Source organism: Schistocerca cancellata, chromosome 5 (genome assembly GCF_023864275.1).
Source record: "Schistocerca cancellata isolate TAMUIC-IGC-003103 chromosome 5, iqSchCanc2.1, whole genome shotgun sequence".
Lineage (NCBI taxonomy): Eukaryota > Metazoa > Arthropoda > Insecta > Orthoptera > Acrididae > Schistocerca > Schistocerca cancellata.
In genome coordinates this window covers 144,253,752-144,272,864 of record NC_064630.1, presented here as the reverse complement: position 1 = coordinate 144,272,864, position 19,113 = coordinate 144,253,752, and the positions used below count along the sequence as shown (strand labels likewise).

The window sequence follows — 19,113 nt, the reverse complement described above, 5'->3', positions numbered from 1 at the left end:
TGTTGATTGGTAATCAAAGCCCTGATGCAGGATGTGGTTCAGCTGTTCCAGTCTGGGATGATATTGGGCGACAAGGGGTGTACTCCTTTGTGGCTGCTTCTTGGGAGGTGGTGGGAGGATTGGGGCTGAAACCCTCTGCTCCACAGAAGTTTCAGCCCCATCCAAAAGTCTCCCCTTTAGCCCCACACCCAAATTTAACCATTCTGGACTTGTCAGGAGACCTACTCTCCTTCTCCTGACCCCTACAATGGAAATACTTCTTTGCTGCCAATCCATCAAACCAAAGCCAACCTAATTCCAACATGGAATCCTGTCTCTCCCAGTTCACACCACCATCCAACCGTGATCCCCCCCCCCCCCCCAAACTGAACACCAGCTGGTCCCTTCCAGGAATTCCTTACCTCCAACTTAGCCTCACCATCCTTCCTCAGGTCCCTTCCTCAGAACACAAACTTTTCAGCAACAGAAGGAATTGCCATACACAACCTTAAAACTAATCTTGGCCTAATCATTGTACCTGCAGACAAAGGTTCCAAGATTGTTGTTATGAATTGCTGTGACTACCCGGTGGAAAGCCTCCACCAATTGTCTGACTCCTCCACCTATAAACACTGACAACATGATCCCATCCCAAAAGTCCAACACAACCTCCAATCCCTGCTTAAAGCCTCAGATCCCTCCTGGAACCTCTGCCCTAAATCCATTTCCCTCCTCACTCCTATTACACATCCTGGACACCCCATTGTGACTGGTTATTGTGCCCCCACTGAAAGAATTTCAGCCCTCGTCAACCAACATCTCCAACCAATTGCCCGTAATGTAGCCTCTCATGTCAAAGACACCACCACTTCCTTCACCGTCTCTCCACCATCCCCGTCCCTTTAACTTCTGGATCCCTACTTGACACCATTGATGTCACCTTCCTATGTTGCCCACACCCAAGGTCTTACTGCTATTGAACACTACTTTTCCTGACGTCCTTCAGACTACAAACCCATTCCCCCATTCCTCATACATCTTACTAACTTTATCCAAATTCACAACCACTTCTACTTTTAAGGAAAGGTATACAACAAGTCCATGGCACAGCTATGGACACCTGCTTGGCACATTCCTCTGTCAATCTTCTTATGGGCCATCTAAAGGAGACGTTCCTAGCCTCCCAAAATGCCAAACCCCTAGCCTGGTTTAGATTCACTGATGATATCTTCAAGATCTGGACTCAGGGCCAATCCCTTCACAATCTTAATACTTTCTCTCCAATCTGCTCCACAAGGCCTTCCTCAACTGAGCATGCTACCTTCCCAGATGCTGACCTCTTCCTCTCTGATAGCTCCATCTGCACATCTGTCCACATCAAACCCAGCAACCACCAACAGTACCTGCATTTCGACTGCTGTTATCCTTTTCACACCAAAAAATCCCTCCCATACAGCCTGGCCATGCAGGTTGGCGTAACTGCAGTGACAAAAATTCCCTTGCCCAGTATGATGAGAGTCTCACCACAGAGAAGCACTAACCCCCATACCTAGTCTGCAAACAGATCACCCGTGCCATTTCCCTTCACACTTCCAATCCTCTCACCACCTCCAAGAATCAGCCACAAAGGAGTGCACCCTTCATCACCCAGTACCAACCTGGACTGGAACAACTAAACCACGTCCTTCACCAGGGCTTTGATAACCAATCATCATGGCCTGAAATGAATGACATGCTACCCAGGATCCTTCCCACAACTTCTGGAGTAGCGTTCTGTCAGCCATCCAACCTCCACAACATCCTAGTCCATCCTTATGCCATTCTCAATCCCAATGCCTTGCTACAAGGATCATATCCCTGTGAAAAAGCCCGGTGCGAGGCCTGCCCAATCCATTCACCCAGCACTTCCAGCCCTGTCACTCATTTATCCTATATATCAGAAGCCAGGCCACCTGTGAAAGCACCCATATCATTTACCCGCTCTTCTGCAATAATTGCACAAGCTTTTTATATTGGTATGACTATCACTCAACTCTCCACCAGGATGAACGGCCAAAACCAAACTGTGGCCAAGAGCAAAGTAGACCACCCTGTGACACAGCATGCAGCTGAGCACGATTGATTTCAATGGCCGCTTCACCACCTGAGCCATCTGGATCCTCCGCTCCACCACCAGCTTTACTGAACTGCAGAGATGGAAGTTATCCTTAAAACACATTCTCTGCTCCCGTAATTATCCCGGCCTCAACCTACAGTAACACACTGTCCCCACAGCCTCCTCAGAATAGTTTCCACTCCCTCTGTCCTATCGCCTCCTCTTCATTCTCATCTCCTATCCTCTTTGTTTGACACCCTCTACCAACACATCTGCCCATCTTTCCTCACTCCTCTCCTTTTTTGCTCCATTTTCCCCACCTCCCTGCCCCACAACCTCCTGACTTTGTGCCTGTTGGCATTCTAGTCCCTGCACATTCCTTAGCGTGTTATCTTTATGGTAAGCAGCAATCTATCTTTTCCTACATTGTTGATATTCTTACCTGGAGTTTCTATTATCTTGAATGTTATTATTTTGGGTCTATAAATTTAGGTCTATGTCTATTGGTTGCACACTTAAATATGCATTTTTTATGTCCTTGAAGTAAGAGATTGACTAACACGCTTTCGGTGTTAAGCCGACCGATTCCATAAAATGGAATTAGCAACTTTTCTGAACACTCAACACTCAGAACACACCATTAATCAATCATACTGATTGGCATTTCAATCCCTCTGCTGGGCTCTTCTTCAGGATCTTGTGGTGTTCACGGTTACCTGAACACTGTCAATGGCAATTGTTGTGTTCTCTTGTACTAGGGTAGTTTCCTTTTGTTTATGCTGAAGACGTGAATGTTGGGTAAATTCCTATGGCTACTATTGGTGGGCCAAGTTCACTGGATAGAAATGGAGATTTCCAACACTTATGCTGAAGATGTGGTGTGACTGAATAAAATTCTTTCGGCACCATTGGTGGGCCACCATCACTGAAAAAGAGAGAGAATTTCCTGTGCTTATGATGAAGAAGTGGGGTTACTGAGTGAAATTCCTGTGGCTACCATTGATGTGACACTATCACTGGATAAGAAAGGAGTTTACCCACACTTATGCAGAAAAACAGTGATTGGTTAAAATTCTTCCTGGTATTACTGGTGGGCCATCGTCATTTGCCATAAGCGAAATGGGGAGGGCATGCCTTCCTGTATGTTGTTTTTTATTTCTTGTTTACCACAGCTGCCTATTCATTTTCTTTATGGTGGGTGAACACGAAGCCAGAAGGCTAAAGCTATTCTCTCTGTTGAAGTTACTTCCATTCTTGGGAATTTCAGCCACTTCTTGGACTTTTCTTCTATAAACATTGGTGTATTTGGCCAGCACATGCAGACTGTTGAAATTGAAATCTTGGCCGCATTTCTCCTGATGTTCCACTACCACAAATTTTGCAATGTTTTAATCACAAGTGGCATTTGTTTTCCTTAATACGAGGTTTGAACGAAAAGTAATGCCTCCACCTTCGTTAATTGGGTTTGGATGGGAATATTTTAATAAATCTAATGCAGAAATAATCCTTAGAATGTGATCTTTTTCACACAATCATCAGCCAATTGGATAAATTTCTGCCAACGATGAACAAGTTTTCTGAAGCCGTCACGGAAGAGATTGACATTCTGTTTCCACAACCACTGTCTCCTAGTTCCCTCAACGTCTTCATCTGAAGCAAAATGATGTCCCCGCAGATCGTCTTTCATTATTGGGAACAGATGGAAGTCAGATGGTGCTAAATCTGGACTGTATGGAGGATGCCATATGGTGCTGAGGTCAGTCTCTTAAGTTCTGCTGTGGTGGCACATGAAGTGTGTGGTTTGGCATTGTTATGCTGCAGGAAAACATTTCCCTTTTCCTTTCGGACCCTTGTTAGCCATTGTTTCAGAGTTCGGAGCATTGTGATGTAACACTCTGAATTTGCTGTTGTTCCACGATCAAGGAAATCAACATGGATAACACCATCTGCGTCCCAGAACACTGTTGTCATGATTTTTCCAGCTGAGGGCTGTGTCTTGAATTTCTTTTTGTGGGGCATGTCTTCGTGTCGATGTTCCACAGATCGACGTTTCGTCTCCGGGTCATAATCGTGTACCCACGTTTCGTCTCCTGGTACAATTGAATGGAGAAAAGCGTCGCCTTCATTCTCGTATCGAGAGAGGAGTTCCTGGCAAATTTCAAGTCTGTGCGCATTCATTTCAGGAATCAGCATCAGGGGGACCCATCATGCACAGATCTTCCGACAGATGAGCAAAGCAATAATATGAACCACACATTCTTGTGAAATGCCAATAGTGCTTGCAGTTTCTCTCTGTGTGATAAACGATCATCCTGAGTCAATCTGTCAACATTTTGCTTGTGGAACTCAGGGGTTGCTGTCACAGGATGTCCAACTCTTTGTTTGTCACGCAGGTCAGATGTTCCCGCCCCAGTCAAGCAGGTCAGATGTACCCGCCTCAACATCTTTAAACTTCCTCGCCCAGTGATGCACAGCACTCACATCAACACAATCACCATAAACTGCTTTCATTCTCTGACGAATCTCCTTTGGGGTGCCACCTTCTGCTGTCAAGAATTCAATGACTGCATGTAGCTTAAATTGCACTGACTGACCATCTGTGCAGGGTTACATACTTTACACTGTAACAACACAACTGTTCAGTGCTTAGGCTTCCCACCAACTGGAGTTGTAGAGAAGAGGCTATGGAACAAGCTGCCAACTGTTGAAGAGCTACGAAGGTGAAGGCATTACTTTTCAGTCAACCCTCATACATTCTTTTATAGTCCTTCCCACTTCACCTGTATATGCTATACCACAGGCACATATCATCTCATAGACATCTGCAGTGTGGAGGTAATCATATGTGTTCATTTTGTGTCAGAAAAACTCTTGTATTTTGTTCTGACTGAAAAAAAGATTTGTATATAGCCCATAAAATTAGCCCAAAATAGCCTGCAATGCCCAATAATTATGCACAAGCTGAAAATAATTTTTATTGACATTAGGCATCCCAAATAACAGTTATATGAGTTTGCAATGGTTTCTGGCTTGTGCTAAGTTTTTAAAGGCCGGAAAACCATGAAAATTTTGAACCTTTTTCTGTTTTTCACTTACAACCCAAAAACAATCCATCCTACAGAAAATTTCTTAAATACCAAAACGAAAGTGCCTAAAATTTCACATAAAAAGACCTACTTAAAAGTTAAAAGTGGTTCAGTCATTTAGCCACAATCCATTGGCAGTTTTTACCAACTTGGCAGAAAAGTGAGTTACACTCATGTTCGAAAGCCTGTAACTCAAAAATGGCTATGCTACTCCAAATGAAAACTGCCATTCATGAAAGTTGTAGAGTATCACATTCTGCATAGAAAGAGCTCCTAACTATAAAATTCACATACTCCTATGTAAAGAAAGTAGTGAAAATGACAAATCCGTAGTGCTAAATTCCTGCAAAGACTTTTTTGTGAACTTTTTAGAAAACTTTTTGCAGTTCCTGAGAAAGACCTGAGTATCGATACCATGAGACATGAAATGTGCAGTCACAATGCATGGTGAACCAGTTCTTGAAAGCCTGACACAATTTTCCATCGAATCCCTTTCCCTTGAAGCCACCATAACAGCTCATATTTTGCCTTTGATTAGTCCCATATCAATTAACTCTTTTTGATGACAACAGAATAATGGGCAAGACAATAAAACCAATACCGCTTTAAACTGTTCAATCCAACCAAGGTTAAAATTGCAAGCAACATGTGCTTCGTCCTTGATGGTGGGTTCCTCTTACCCCAAGTTGTGAGGAATACTGGTTAAGTGTTTTCCTCCATCCTTGAAAAGTACATGAACCATGTCAAAAAACACTTTGTATCCAGCTGCACCATAGTGTCTGATGGGTGGCCTGAGGAGGGAGCTAAAAAGCATAAAATTTGCTGAATATGCCTGAAAAACTTGAACTCTGTTTTATTTGATGAGACAATGTCACCAACTATGCCAAAAGAATGTTTCTTACCAAATGAGCTTATAAGAAATGTCTTCTCTCAGTGTTGACAGAAAAATTATGTTGGTGAAGGGTGTCGGGTCAAGCAGGCCATTAAGGATGCAGACCCCTTGATTGTTGGCACAACCACACAAAAGTCTAGATTGGGGGGGGGGGGGGGGGGGAGAGGCAAAAATCTTCATTGTCAGGAAAGATACTGATTTGTTGGTCCTGCTGACTGACCATATAGCTGACAGTAGTGAGCAGGAAGAACCTGTCACGAATATCTTTCTTATGGAACCTGAAAAAGGCAATCAAGACGCATCCAGTTACACTCCTAAACATTCTAATCTTTGTGAATGGGGGGAGGGGATGATATTTCTTCACCTTCAGTGGCTCTGACACCACCTATACATTTTTCGACACAGCAAAATCAGATTTACAACTGCATTTCAAAATAACACAAGCCTCCACTATGTTGCTTCAGACTTCATGCAGCCCAACACCACTCCAGATAAGGTCGCCGATAAAAGAGTGGAAAATATTGTGTGTTTGTGTTTGTACACAGGTGGTGGCTCCAAACCTTTGAAAGAAATTTATCTACAAACGTTCCAAAGAGCTTTATCGAAAAACAATAACTCCAATTTGGCATGTCTGCCTCCCGTTGAAGCCAATGCTTGCCAGCACTCCCTCTGGTTCATATCTGGGGGAACAATCAGCTGGATCCACTGATATTAGGGGATGTAACACCACAAAAAACAGTCTGATCCCCATAGCAACCACCAACCACCAGCATCCCAGGAACTACTCAACACAATAACTTTCACAAGCAAGAATGGATGCCAAGCAGCTTGTTCCTGAAGGAAAGCATCCATAAAGTGCTTCACTATATGCAGTGACTGCAAGTGTTTTTCATGCCTGAACTCTCCACAAAGAGGACATCTTCCTCGATTTGATGTAAACTGATGGAAGAGATTGCCACCGTCAAGGAAGATATATATTTACATCCCATGCCAGTAGAAGAAAGAGAACTGGATGATGAAGTTTCCTCCCAGGAACCACCTTCCTCGAAATGCAGAAAAAAACACCAAGAAAATAAATTGTAAATGAATGTTAAATACATAAAAATCATTGGTTAAAGAATGTTTGTAAAGAATTTATCTCTCAACAATTTCATATTGACAGTAGCCATACTGGTTATGAATTGGAACTTCTAGCATCTGGAGTAACTATTTATTTGCATTTTTTGCTACCAGTCACATTTTTTAAGTCTGTTAACTGGCATGATGATTAATTAATATTAATACATAGAGTTAAATAGCTAGATAGGTATGTACTTAACTAAAGTACCCTTAAAATTGGATATCTGGGCAAATGTGGATGATTTGGAGTTCCAAAATAATTTAACTTTACAAAAAGTGTTGGCAGGAATTTAGAGTTACAAATGCTTCCTCATTTTTATTGGTATCTTTGGATAGGAATGAGTGAATTCTAAACATTAGGAGCTTTTATTACATAAAATATGATAGTCTACAACTTTCGTGCCTGACATTTTTTATCTGAAGTAGCCCCTTCTGATTTGATGGTACTGGAATGTGAGCATAACTCTCTTTCCTGCCAAGTTGATAAAAATTGCTTAACTCTGATGATCAGTTGGGCTAAAGGACTGAACTGCTATAACTTTTAAGTACATCATTCTACGTGAAATTTTATGTTCTTTCATTTTGATATTTTGGGAATTTTTCATAGGATGCATCATTTTTTACTTATGAGCAGTAAACTGAAAAAAATTCCACAATTTCTGTTGTTTTTTGGCTGTCAAAAGTTTAGCATTTAAGCCAGAAAACTATTACAACTCCTATGACTCTTATATGGGATGCCCAACATCAACTAAAATTATTTCTGACTTGTGCATTTTTACTGGACAGCAGAAGTCTAATTTGCTTACAATAATACCATTCTTCCATCAGGTTCTGCTGATGCAATGAGTAATTCCAGAAACGAATGGTAACCTAACAGAGTGAGAAGGCAATTCATCGTCCTTCCTAGTAGCATAATTAATATTTCTTTTGAGAGCCCTATCTAAGGACACACCATTGTAACCATTGGCATTCAATGTCTTCTTTAAGAAAACTATCTCTGATTTCAAGTTGTTATTGTCACTGATATGGGAGGCACGTGAAAAAAGTGTGTTGAGTACTCCTTTCTTCTGGGCTGGGTGGTGGTGTGAAGTGGTATCTAAATGCCTGCTTGTGTTAGTAGGCTTTCTATAGCCTCTGTATCCTGGTGGATTGTCAGAGCTACATACCAACACATTTAGAAATGGGAGGCTGACCTCACTCTCTCTACTGAAAATTAAAATTCATTTTGGGTTCACTCTTATTTAAGAAACTGGAATCTCTGAGGCTCTTCTTTACTGTGTAGCCACATAAAAATGTGTTGTCCATGTAACAGGGCCGATAGGAAGACTTTAGCAGCACATTAATTAATGTTTGTCACTAAAAATGTTCCATAAAAAAATCACACGCTACTGGCGACACGGGTGAACCCATAGCAACATTGTCAGATTATTCATAAAATTCTCCTTTAAATTTTAATCAATCGAATTTTACGAACAGATACAAAAGTTACCTTAATGAAAAGGAGTGGTGATTTACAATCATCACCCAATTAATAGAATCTACTTGAATACAGCCTTATCAAACATGTCTGAAGATCATGTAAATGGACAGATAAAAATCTACTCACTAAGTGGCAGTAGGAGAACACACGCTCAAAAAGATTTAACTCTTACAAACTCTCAGCATCAGTGGTTCCTTCTTCTGGCAGAAGAGTTGAAGGGGAAGGAAAAGGACTGGAGAGGTTTAGAAAAAGGGGTACAGTTCAAAAACGTTACCCAGGAAAGTCTTTCCTTCTCATCCCATCCAGTAAGTCTCCCCTGACCCAGTGTTCTGGGTGACTTTTCTGAACTGTACCCCTTTTTTAAACCTCTCCAGCCATTTTCCTTCCCCTTCAACTCTTCTGCCAGAAGGAGTAGCCACTGGCTCCAAAAGTTTGTAGGAGTTAAACCTTTGTATGCGTGTGTGTGTGTGTGTGTGTGTGTGTGTGTGTGTGTGTTTCTCCTACCACCACTTGGAAAGTAGATTTTTTATGTATCCATTTCCATTATATTGTCAATAATTGATTATTTTTGTTGTTACATATGAAGATCAGAATTTCATCGTAAACACCACAAATGATATAACAATAAAATTATTTGACTGGCATGGTAATTAATTAATATTATTGCATTACCTAGGTAAATAGGTACCTAAGGATATTTGGACAAATGTGGATGATTTGTGGCTCAAAAGTAATTTGAGTACAAAAAATTAAAGTATTGTTAGTCCTAGATTTAAGGACCCATTGAGGTCATCGAATTCACATGTGCTGAATTTTTTCTGGGAGAGGGTAGGAGACGTACAAGGTGCTCTTACACCACAAACACAAGAACTTTCTGTTATTTAAATTTTACAAAGAGGTCACTAGTATTCTGTGTCACCTTTCCCCTGATACAACAACAATTAACTGCTTCACACTGGAATGGGCTGAGTCGTCATTGGCAAAGTGACACTGCCAATCATAACACACCACAGGATCACCTGATTTGTGAGATCAAGGGCTTTCAGAGGTGCAGCTGAAAAACATTTCTCACAACAGATGCTAAATGACTTGGTCTTCTTTACCTTCGTATTTCCCTTTTCCTCTGAGATGGCTATGGGGCAACTACAGCTACCTCCTCCATCCCTGACAATGCCAACCATGTAATCCACATGACCAAATAAGCCTAAATGGTTTCTTTTTTCTGTACATGAGTACCATATGTTAATTACAAGCCCACATCACTTCCCAACACGATTATGAACAATTGTGGGTGTACAGTATGTAAAGGACCTAGTGGATAATTCTGGAAGTTCCATGAGGCTTTTTATGGATGATGCTGTTGCATACAAAGAAGTCACAACATCAGAATGCAGTTCATGATTGCAGAATAGTCACTGGAAGCAATCATAATCACAACATACCTAGAAGTATGCATATGGAGCAAATTAAAGTTGAACGGCCACAGAAAACTAATCATAGGTCAGGACGATGCAAGACAGATTCATTGAAAGAATCCTCAGGAAGTGTAGGCCTGCCAGGAAGGAGGTAGCTTACAAAACACTTGTCTGACCAATACTTGAATATTGCCTGTCAGTCCGCGATTAATACCAGATATTACTGATAAGAAGAAATAAAGAACATCCAAGAAGAGCAGTGCATTTTGTCACTGGTTCATTTAGTAAGCGCAAAAGTGTCACAGAGATTCTCATCTAAATCCTGTGGCAGAGAGGCTTTATGTTCACAGTTTGTTCGCTGTCAAAATTCAGTGAGCATGTGTTTCTAGAAGAGTCAACCAATACACTGTTTCCTTCAAAGTATATCTTGTGAAAATTAGAGAGATTCAAGCTCAAGCAAGGGCTTACCACAATGATTCTTGCAGCATGTCATTTGTGACTGGAACAGGAAAGGTGGGAAATAACAATGATACATAAAGTACATCCTGTGCCACACACCATAAGACAGCATGTAGAATACAGAAGTAGATGCAAATTAGACTTTACTATAATACTTGCATCATCAGTAAAGAGAACTATTTCTGATTCTTGGAAATATGATAGAAAATCATTTACTTATGTATAAGAGTGGATCCAATACAGATCCCTGGGGTACATTTGTAATGATTATTCCTCATTCTGAAGATGCACACTCTTTGAGTTTCCTAATGGAAGTCTCAGTATCATGTTAGTTAGGTATGAAAAATGTTACCAGCAAGATATACTGTACAATAATATTTGAGCTTCTCTGTGAGAACAACATGAACTGCACAACCAAATGTTTTTGACAAGTCACAGAAAATACTAGGTAGGTAACATTTTGCCACTAATATTTTCTGATGTGATTAAAAAAAAAAGTAGGTCTGTGAAGAAACTCTCTTGAAATCCAAATGGAGACTGACTAAGTATCTATTTTGAGAGAGGTGTGTCATAGTTTTTACACAACCTTTCCCAGTACTTTCGAAGAGTAGGTAAGTTGAGGACTTGTCAGTAATTATTAATAGTTGCTTTATAACCTATCCCATACAGGGGTCTGATAATACTATATTTCAGTTCTCCTGGAAAAATCCTGACTGTGACTGAATAAATTGCATGTGTGTGAAGACAGGATCTTAATATGTCCTCTAAAATTTTATCAGTTCCATGAGTTTTCCATTTTCAAAGAGTTACCTGTAATTAAATTCTTAATTTCTTTCTGGCAGGGCATGGAGGAATTGTGATTTTCCTCCAGGTATGTGTCATTGCTTCTTGTATGTATTGTACTGTTTCATCCCTCAACTCACCACTCCAATCTTCTGAGCTACCTTCAATGAAGAGATTAATTAACATGTTACTAAAATCGTTATTTGACTGTTTTCTGCAGTATCAAAACCCTCACAATCCTCACTGATTCCTAGCTTCTCTTTTAAATACTGCCCATGTAGATCGAATTTTATTATTGGAATTATTAATTTCAGACACTATTCACAGGCCTGTTTGATTTTCTTATAATGTGTAATATTTTCTTACAATATGCAATCAATCCAACTTTTCTGTTTGTCCTAGCCACTTCAAAGAACTTAATTTTCCTTGTATATCATATTTTGAGTCCTTTTCAAAATTCAAGTCTTTTTTATGTCTTATTGGTGCCATGCTCCCATGGAAGGGAGTGCTTGCTAGTAGATGCTTTGGAAGGATTGGTTTGTGGGAGAAGACTGAGAGGAAGGAGGAGATACAAGGTGATAGGCGACATAAAGGGAAGAGGATATTATGCAGACCTGAAGGGGATGGCAGAAGACCAGACAGCCTGGAGAACTACCATGTGAAAACCAGCCTTTTGGCAGAACACTGATGATGATGATGATGATGATGATGATGATGATGATGACAACGGTGCCATGCTTCATTGTTTTCTTAACAAAACAGCAGTTGAGGATTAATGGAAACCCAAACATCTGAATGAACATAACTATCATTTGACCACCGTAATTGAACCCATCAAGTTATGTTCATAGACCTCATCACGACTGACCCAATTCCAATTCAGCACAAACACCATGAAAATGTCCGCCCCTGGTAGTTGAGTGGCCAGCACAACGGAATGTCATACCTAACGGCCCGGGTTCGATTCCTGGCTGGGTTGAAGATTTTCTCCAGTCAGGGACTTGGTATTGTGTTGTCCTCATCATCACCATTTCATCCCCATCGACACGCAAGTCGCCGAAGTCGCGTCAACTCAAAAGACTTGCACCTGGAGAATGGTCTACCCGACGGGAGGCCCTAGCCACATGGCATTTACATTTTACCATGCAAATTAACCATGCACCTGCCAGTAGTCACCCATTGGAATGTTAGTGGGAAATGGCTACCATCAGATTCCGTCATGGAAGATTCTTCTAATAGACGGCATTAATAAGAAAGTTATGTGCCATTTATAAATAACAGTAGTGGCCCATCTATAGGTGGAAAAAATCTTTGGGCTAGATGTCTTCATAGCTTTCACATTCATTACCGCAAATAGCAACGAGATAGTCTCACAAGCAATTCCTTTTCAATCACTGGACTCTTTATGAAAGAATTAGACACCATATTCTCACCAGAAATCAGCTGCATAACAAACCATGTTCTCCACATTACACTGAAACTGACAACTGTTTCACTGTTCCCTTTAATGATGACCTTTTCCATCTGCACCCAAGACAACTATTAAGGCCAATTTCGACTGACTAAAAAAACAGGCTTTTGTAGCAAGTGCCATCAAACCAAAGGGCTACTGAACTTGCAATTAATAAAATTAATCTTCATCTCTCTAGTGATTATAAACTGACAATTAGTCCCCTAGCAGTGATCAACATTTATCACATTCCCCATCCAGGAGAACTACTACAGCTCCAGCTATTATTCTGATTATACATTGTGCAATGAATATTTTTTTTCCTTAATCACGCCACCCGAAAGCAGTAAAAGAAAATAGACAGAGTAAACTAATTTACTTACATGATTATCACCAAGATTCCTAATAACCCTAACAGCATAAGTAACTGAACTCAAATGTTTCAGTAGATCATCAACATGTTTCTTCTAATTCAAATTCTCATCAATGCACACACCCAAAAAAATTGGAATATTATGCATTAGCTACTGATTTTCATTCATACTCTATATTTATTAATGGCATTATGCCATATACTGTACAGAACTGTACATACCATGTTCTATAAAAATTTAATGAGAGTCCATTTGCAGAGAATCGGTACATAATTTTCTGGAAGACATTATTTAAAATTTCCTCAGCTACAGTTCAATTCTTTTATCTTGGCGGTTCGCGCATGCCCGCCCAGACGCGGGAGATTGCGGCGTTGCCAGTTGTACGCGCCAAGAGAAGCAGCGCCATAGTATTAGTTCGCAAACTTACCTTTAGGGGGGAGCGCGCAGTTTATGAAGTAAAGCCACCACGGCCACATTAACCCTTTCGCTGCTACAGAGACATGCTCCCCGCATTCCGTGATTTTGTCATCATTGCACTGCTCACCTGTGCAGACACATGGTGTTTCGACTGCTTTGACACACTTTATCATTCGATTTCACAAAAACTATTTGGCCCAAAAATTTGATTTTTACACATCATCTTGATTGATACGTTCCCCCATAAATGACTTAATTTTGTTTCGATGTTCAACGCAGTTATTGTGCAGCATTAGATGTAGTAAACCATTGCACGGAATTTTGAAGAGTTTGCAGAGGTAAAAGTCCATAGCGTATTCTTTCCGTATTGTCGATTTTAGTTGCCACTAGAAATTTCAAAAAATTACATTCAAACGAATAAAATTCATGAAGCAAGACACTTCGATAGTGTTTTTAACAAAGAAAATTTTTAGCATCGATCAAGGATTGAACTCAGAACCTTTCGCTTAGCAGCCATACACTTTAACCATTATGCTAACGCACCTTCTCATTTAATGTATCTCCCGGAGGACTTTAAAGTATCATGCAAAAAACTGACAAACACTGTTGGTATGATTATGAATTACTCACGTTTCGTCGAAGTGCAATAGGAAATAAACAATTACCACTGTTCTTTATTGCGAAAAAGCGGTTAGTGAGAATGATACAATCATCTTTCCTTGCTATCGCTTGTTTGGTTTAATTAATTAATAGAATATGAAGCAATTGGTATAAAGAATGCTTTTTCCAAAGTTTCTATAAAAGAAAGTCTGCTATCAAGACATTGCTTTTGTTCAATTACTTTATTTATGACTGAACGTTTCTAAAACTGAAGACACTCGTCTGTGCTCTGAACTGCAGTCAAGCTCTGGCAACATCATTCTCTGTTCATTGGCTGACTGTGTTTTGTGACGTCAGATGCACAGAACGAACCTAAACTCGGCCGCCGTCATAAATGACGCGCACTATAATTCTTGTTTGTTAGGTGTGATTACTATACTTGTATCATCAGCAACATGAACTAGTTTCGTATCTTCATGAATATAGAGTGACAAGTCATTAATATATACTACGAACAATAAGGGACCTGAGATTGAACCTTGTATGATGTCATTCTTGGTACCTCCACAGTTTGAGGAATCTGCTGATTTTTGCACATTACATGAACTGTTAATTTCAACCTTCTGTATTCTTCCAGCTGAATATGAATTGATCCATTTGTGCACTGTCCCTCTCATGCCACAATGCTTAACCTTATCTAGAAGAATTTCCTTGATTTACACAATCAAAAGCCTTTGAGGTATCACAAAAAATCCTGATCAGTGATGTTTGGTCATTCAGAGCATTTAATATTTGATCATTGAAATCATATACAGCATTTTCTGTTGAAAATCCTTTCTGCAAATCAACTGCCATCTTTTTAGTACTTTATTTTTAAAAATATGTGAAGCTACTCTTGAATACATTACTTTTTCAAGAATTTTGGACAAAGCTGAAGTAAGATTGGGCAGTAGCTGTTGGAATCAGACCTATCCCCCATTTTATCCAAAGATTTAACAATAGATTATTTCAGTCTATCAGGAAAAATGCCCTGTAGCAGATAACTATTACATATGTGGCTGAGAATCCTACTTATCAGTTGGTAACAAGCTTTTAGTACACTGTTGGAGATTCCATCAATTCCATGTGAACTTTTACCTTTGAATGAGTTTATTATTTTCCTAAATTCAGAAGGAGAGGTGGGAAAAATTTCAATGTTATCAAATTGCGTAGGTAATGCCTCCTCCATATATAGCACTGCTTTTCCCAATGAACATCTGGATCCTACTTCCTTCAAAACATTTAAAAAATGATTATTAAAAATATTTTCAACCTCTGACTTTTTGTTCATAAACTTTTCATTCTGTCTTATGGTAATATGGTCTTTCTGTGCTCTTGGTTGCCCTGTGTCACCCTTTCAACAATATGTCAAATTATTTTAATTTTGTTATCAGGGTAGCTAATCTCTCACATAATACACATACTTCTTAACTTTTTGATAACTTTCCTTAATATACCACAGTAGTTTTTATAATATTTGAGTGTTTCTGGGTCATTACTCTGTCTTACTATTAGATGCATTTCCCTTTTCTGGTTCCAAGATATTTTTGTCTCTTTAGTAAGCTATGGTTTTTTACATGGTTACTTACAATTATATTTCACCCTGTTCTTAGGGAAACTGTTTTCAAAAATACTCACAAACATATCATGAAACAAATTATATTTTAAATTAGCATCAGGTCCCAAAGCAACTCATCCCAGTCTAACTGCTGCAAGCTTTCCCAAAAATTTGCAATTGTTAAATCATTAACTGAATGCGCCATTTTGGAGGATTATTTTGCATTTGTGTGTGAAGCTAGATCAGATACTGTAACTAGCTGTGCATCATGATCAGAAAGACCATTCTTAAAAGGATAAATGTTTATTTGATTAAATTTATCTTGATCTATGAAAATACTATCTATTAATGAAAGTGATTTTTCTGTTCAATTACATCTCCTTAAGAGTAAGGGTATTTTGTTTCAGAACTTATACAATTACACATTTTCTTGCTATTGCACTTCAAATGCCTTGTGTTGATGTTTTACCTTTTACTACAATGCCTCTGACATCCTGTTCAAGAAATAAACTCGCTTTTCTTTGTTATGCTAATTTTGGAGATTATTTTTGCTATCAAAATATTTAATACATAACAAATTTAAAAATACATAACACTGACTTATGACTGTAAATCTCACCTCTTTTCAGGATACAACTGCCTCTGAGGTCCTGTCACGTCTGCTGCTTTCCTGCTTACTGATAAACTTTCTAATGTAGACAACGTCACAGGAACAGCGCCACAGTTGTCGTTAACTGTACATTCAATATTCCGGTCTTCGCTCACAATTGCTTCTTGTTGGTTATTGATTTCCTGGTCACTTTCTGGAATATTTTTAACACTGACACTGATACTCAAATCATCACCATCGTTACCATCACCACCACAACTACCACCCTCTTCTTCATCGCCATTATCATCTTCAACCACTTTATCACCACCAGTGGCATCAATCTCATGTTCTTCAATCTAAAACAAGTGAAATTTTTTATTACAATCATAGTAACTAAAGTAGACGACAACATGTCATCACACACACATACACACACACACATTCATATCGCCCTCCGCCCCAAATTTCTGTGACTTCAATTATTTTCACTACCTCATATTAGGGTAAATGTTCCTGAAAGACAGTGTTATCAAATAATTAGTTCCAACAATCAGCAGAGAAACAGAACACAAACAGCAGCCTGGACAGCTCAATGGATAGCAATCTTAATACATTTGGCCTTTCCAATCAAAACATAAAAAGCTTTATACAATAAATATAAGTTTCTAATATGACTATAGGAAACTGAAAAATCTAAAGGTATTTCTACAGGTATACTATGCATGACAGTGCATCATTGGAGGTAACAGACATTGAGCAGATGCATCTAGACAGAAACAAGTCGGTACAACATTTCTGTAATAGTTAAACAAAAAATAGGGAGGGGGGCGGGGGGGGGGGGGGGGGGGATGGATACAAGAAAAGGGAGGAGTGGCTAGATACACAAAAACTGCAACAAAGTCCTAGAGCGTAGACCTCAATCAGTGCTGCACTGAACTCTGAGTGCTATATTTTAGTAACAGGCTTGGAAACAAACAAGGTAGCAGAATGAATTTTTTGCTCTGCAGTGGAGTGTATGCTGATATGAAACTTCCTGGCCAATTAAAACTGTGTGACGGATCAAGACTCGAAATTTGGATCTTTGCCTCTCGCGGGCAAGTGCTCTACCAACTGAGCTACCCAAGCAGAACTCATGAATCATCCTCACAGCCTTGCTTCCACCAGTACCTCATCTCCTACCTTCCAAATATCACAGAAGTTCTCCTGAGAATCTTACAGCACAAGCACTTCAGGAAGAACGAATATTGCAGAGACATGGCTTAGCCACAGGCTTCACAGTTCGGCACACAGTTTTAATCTGCCAGGAAGTTTTTTTATCAGTGCACACTCCATTGCAGAGAGAGAACTTGGAAATATCCCCCAAGTTTTGGTTAAGTGAACTCTCCGCAGTATCCTTTCTTCCAGAAGTGCTTGTCCTGCAAAAAGGAGAATTTCTGTAGAGTCTGGAAGGTAGGAGAAGAGGTACTGTTGGAAATAAGACTGAGAGTGAAGTTTGTGGGTCATTCTGTGGTAGCTCAGTTAGTAGAACACTTGCCTGCAAATCGTACAGGTCCGGCATTCGAGTCTCAGACTGCACACAGTTTTAATGTGCCAGAAAGTTTCATCCAAGATGGCAATTATGACACTTTACAGCCTCTAACATGAACATTTTAAATTTCGTTAAGCAATCAGAGAGAGCCCTAATTAGACTTAGCGGTAATAATGGGGCAAGTGATTGTATGAAGAGATTTCAATACCGATTTCATCTCGGATACTGATTGTTGAGGGCACTAGAGTTGGTGATGTACACCTTGGGTTTGATCTCCATGGTAACATTCCCAACAAAAATAGGACATGGTGAAAATAAATGGGCATTTCATTTCTAAATCCAGCTGCGTTTTATAACACAATTGTGAATCCCATGATAAATGGTTTATCTGGTAGTCAAATGGCAGCAAAAGAAAAACCACATCACTAAAGTTTAACCAAGAAGGGAAAGTGGATTTTCACAGTTATTAAAGGTATTTGAAATTCATGTTTGCAGCTACTAGTTACAAAGATGGATTTCAAATAAATGTGACAACTATAAAGCAATCATGGACACTATGGCTGTACCGCAAAACTGTAAATTTTGACTCAGTTACACCATTCAGGAAGAATTTACAGGATGAGATAAAGGGAAGAAGTCTGCCAAGGACATATAGTACAGGAAAAATTTGACTCTTTTCTTAAAAATATTCTTACAGCGTTATAAACCCAGTTTTCCATCACAATGGGTCAGACATAATAACTGTGAAGGTTGAGAGAAAGGGTGGTTAACATACGGGGACCAAAGTATCGTGTGGTAGGAAGAGAAAGCTATATGTAAGACAGAGAACTAACTCTGATGAAGACTTAAAAAATACACTACAAGCATACAGCAAAATTCTTCACTGTCATTCAAAAGGCAAAATCCATGAAGTATGCACAGAAAGTTCAACACTTTAAGAACAAGGCCTTGACAATTTGGAGCATTACTAGACATGAAATGAATATACTCAGTAAAGCAAATGATATTCAATTCTCTGTTGAAAGTAGCAAAGAGACAGATCATAATAAATTCAAATTATTAGCCACTAAAATTCATAATTGTAGTTGAATACACAGTGACAAAAAATAGCCACCAAAGGTGGATCTATCAGATTTATTTCGACATGCATTATTCACTTTGACATGCACTGTATACTCAAACATTAGACATCAGTTTTGTCAAATCACCTGTTAAAGAGATCACAAAAATCTTTTCATCACTAAAAA

The 19,113-nt window shown here is 39.4% G+C and overlaps 1 protein-coding gene across 1 annotated transcript in view; it reads right to left on the bottom strand.

The window, feature by feature from the left end:
* The window catches only part of LOC126188289 (zinc finger and SCAN domain-containing protein 2-like), a 172,693-nt gene that overhangs the window by 58,303 nt on the left and 95,277 nt on the right, over positions 1–19,113 (bottom strand). The window contains exon 4 of the mRNA XM_049929873.1: positions 16,366–16,694. Within this exon, the coding sequence (XP_049785830.1) occupies positions 16,366–16,694 (329 nt within the window). The remainder of the gene's footprint in view (positions 1–16,365; positions 16,695–19,113) is intronic.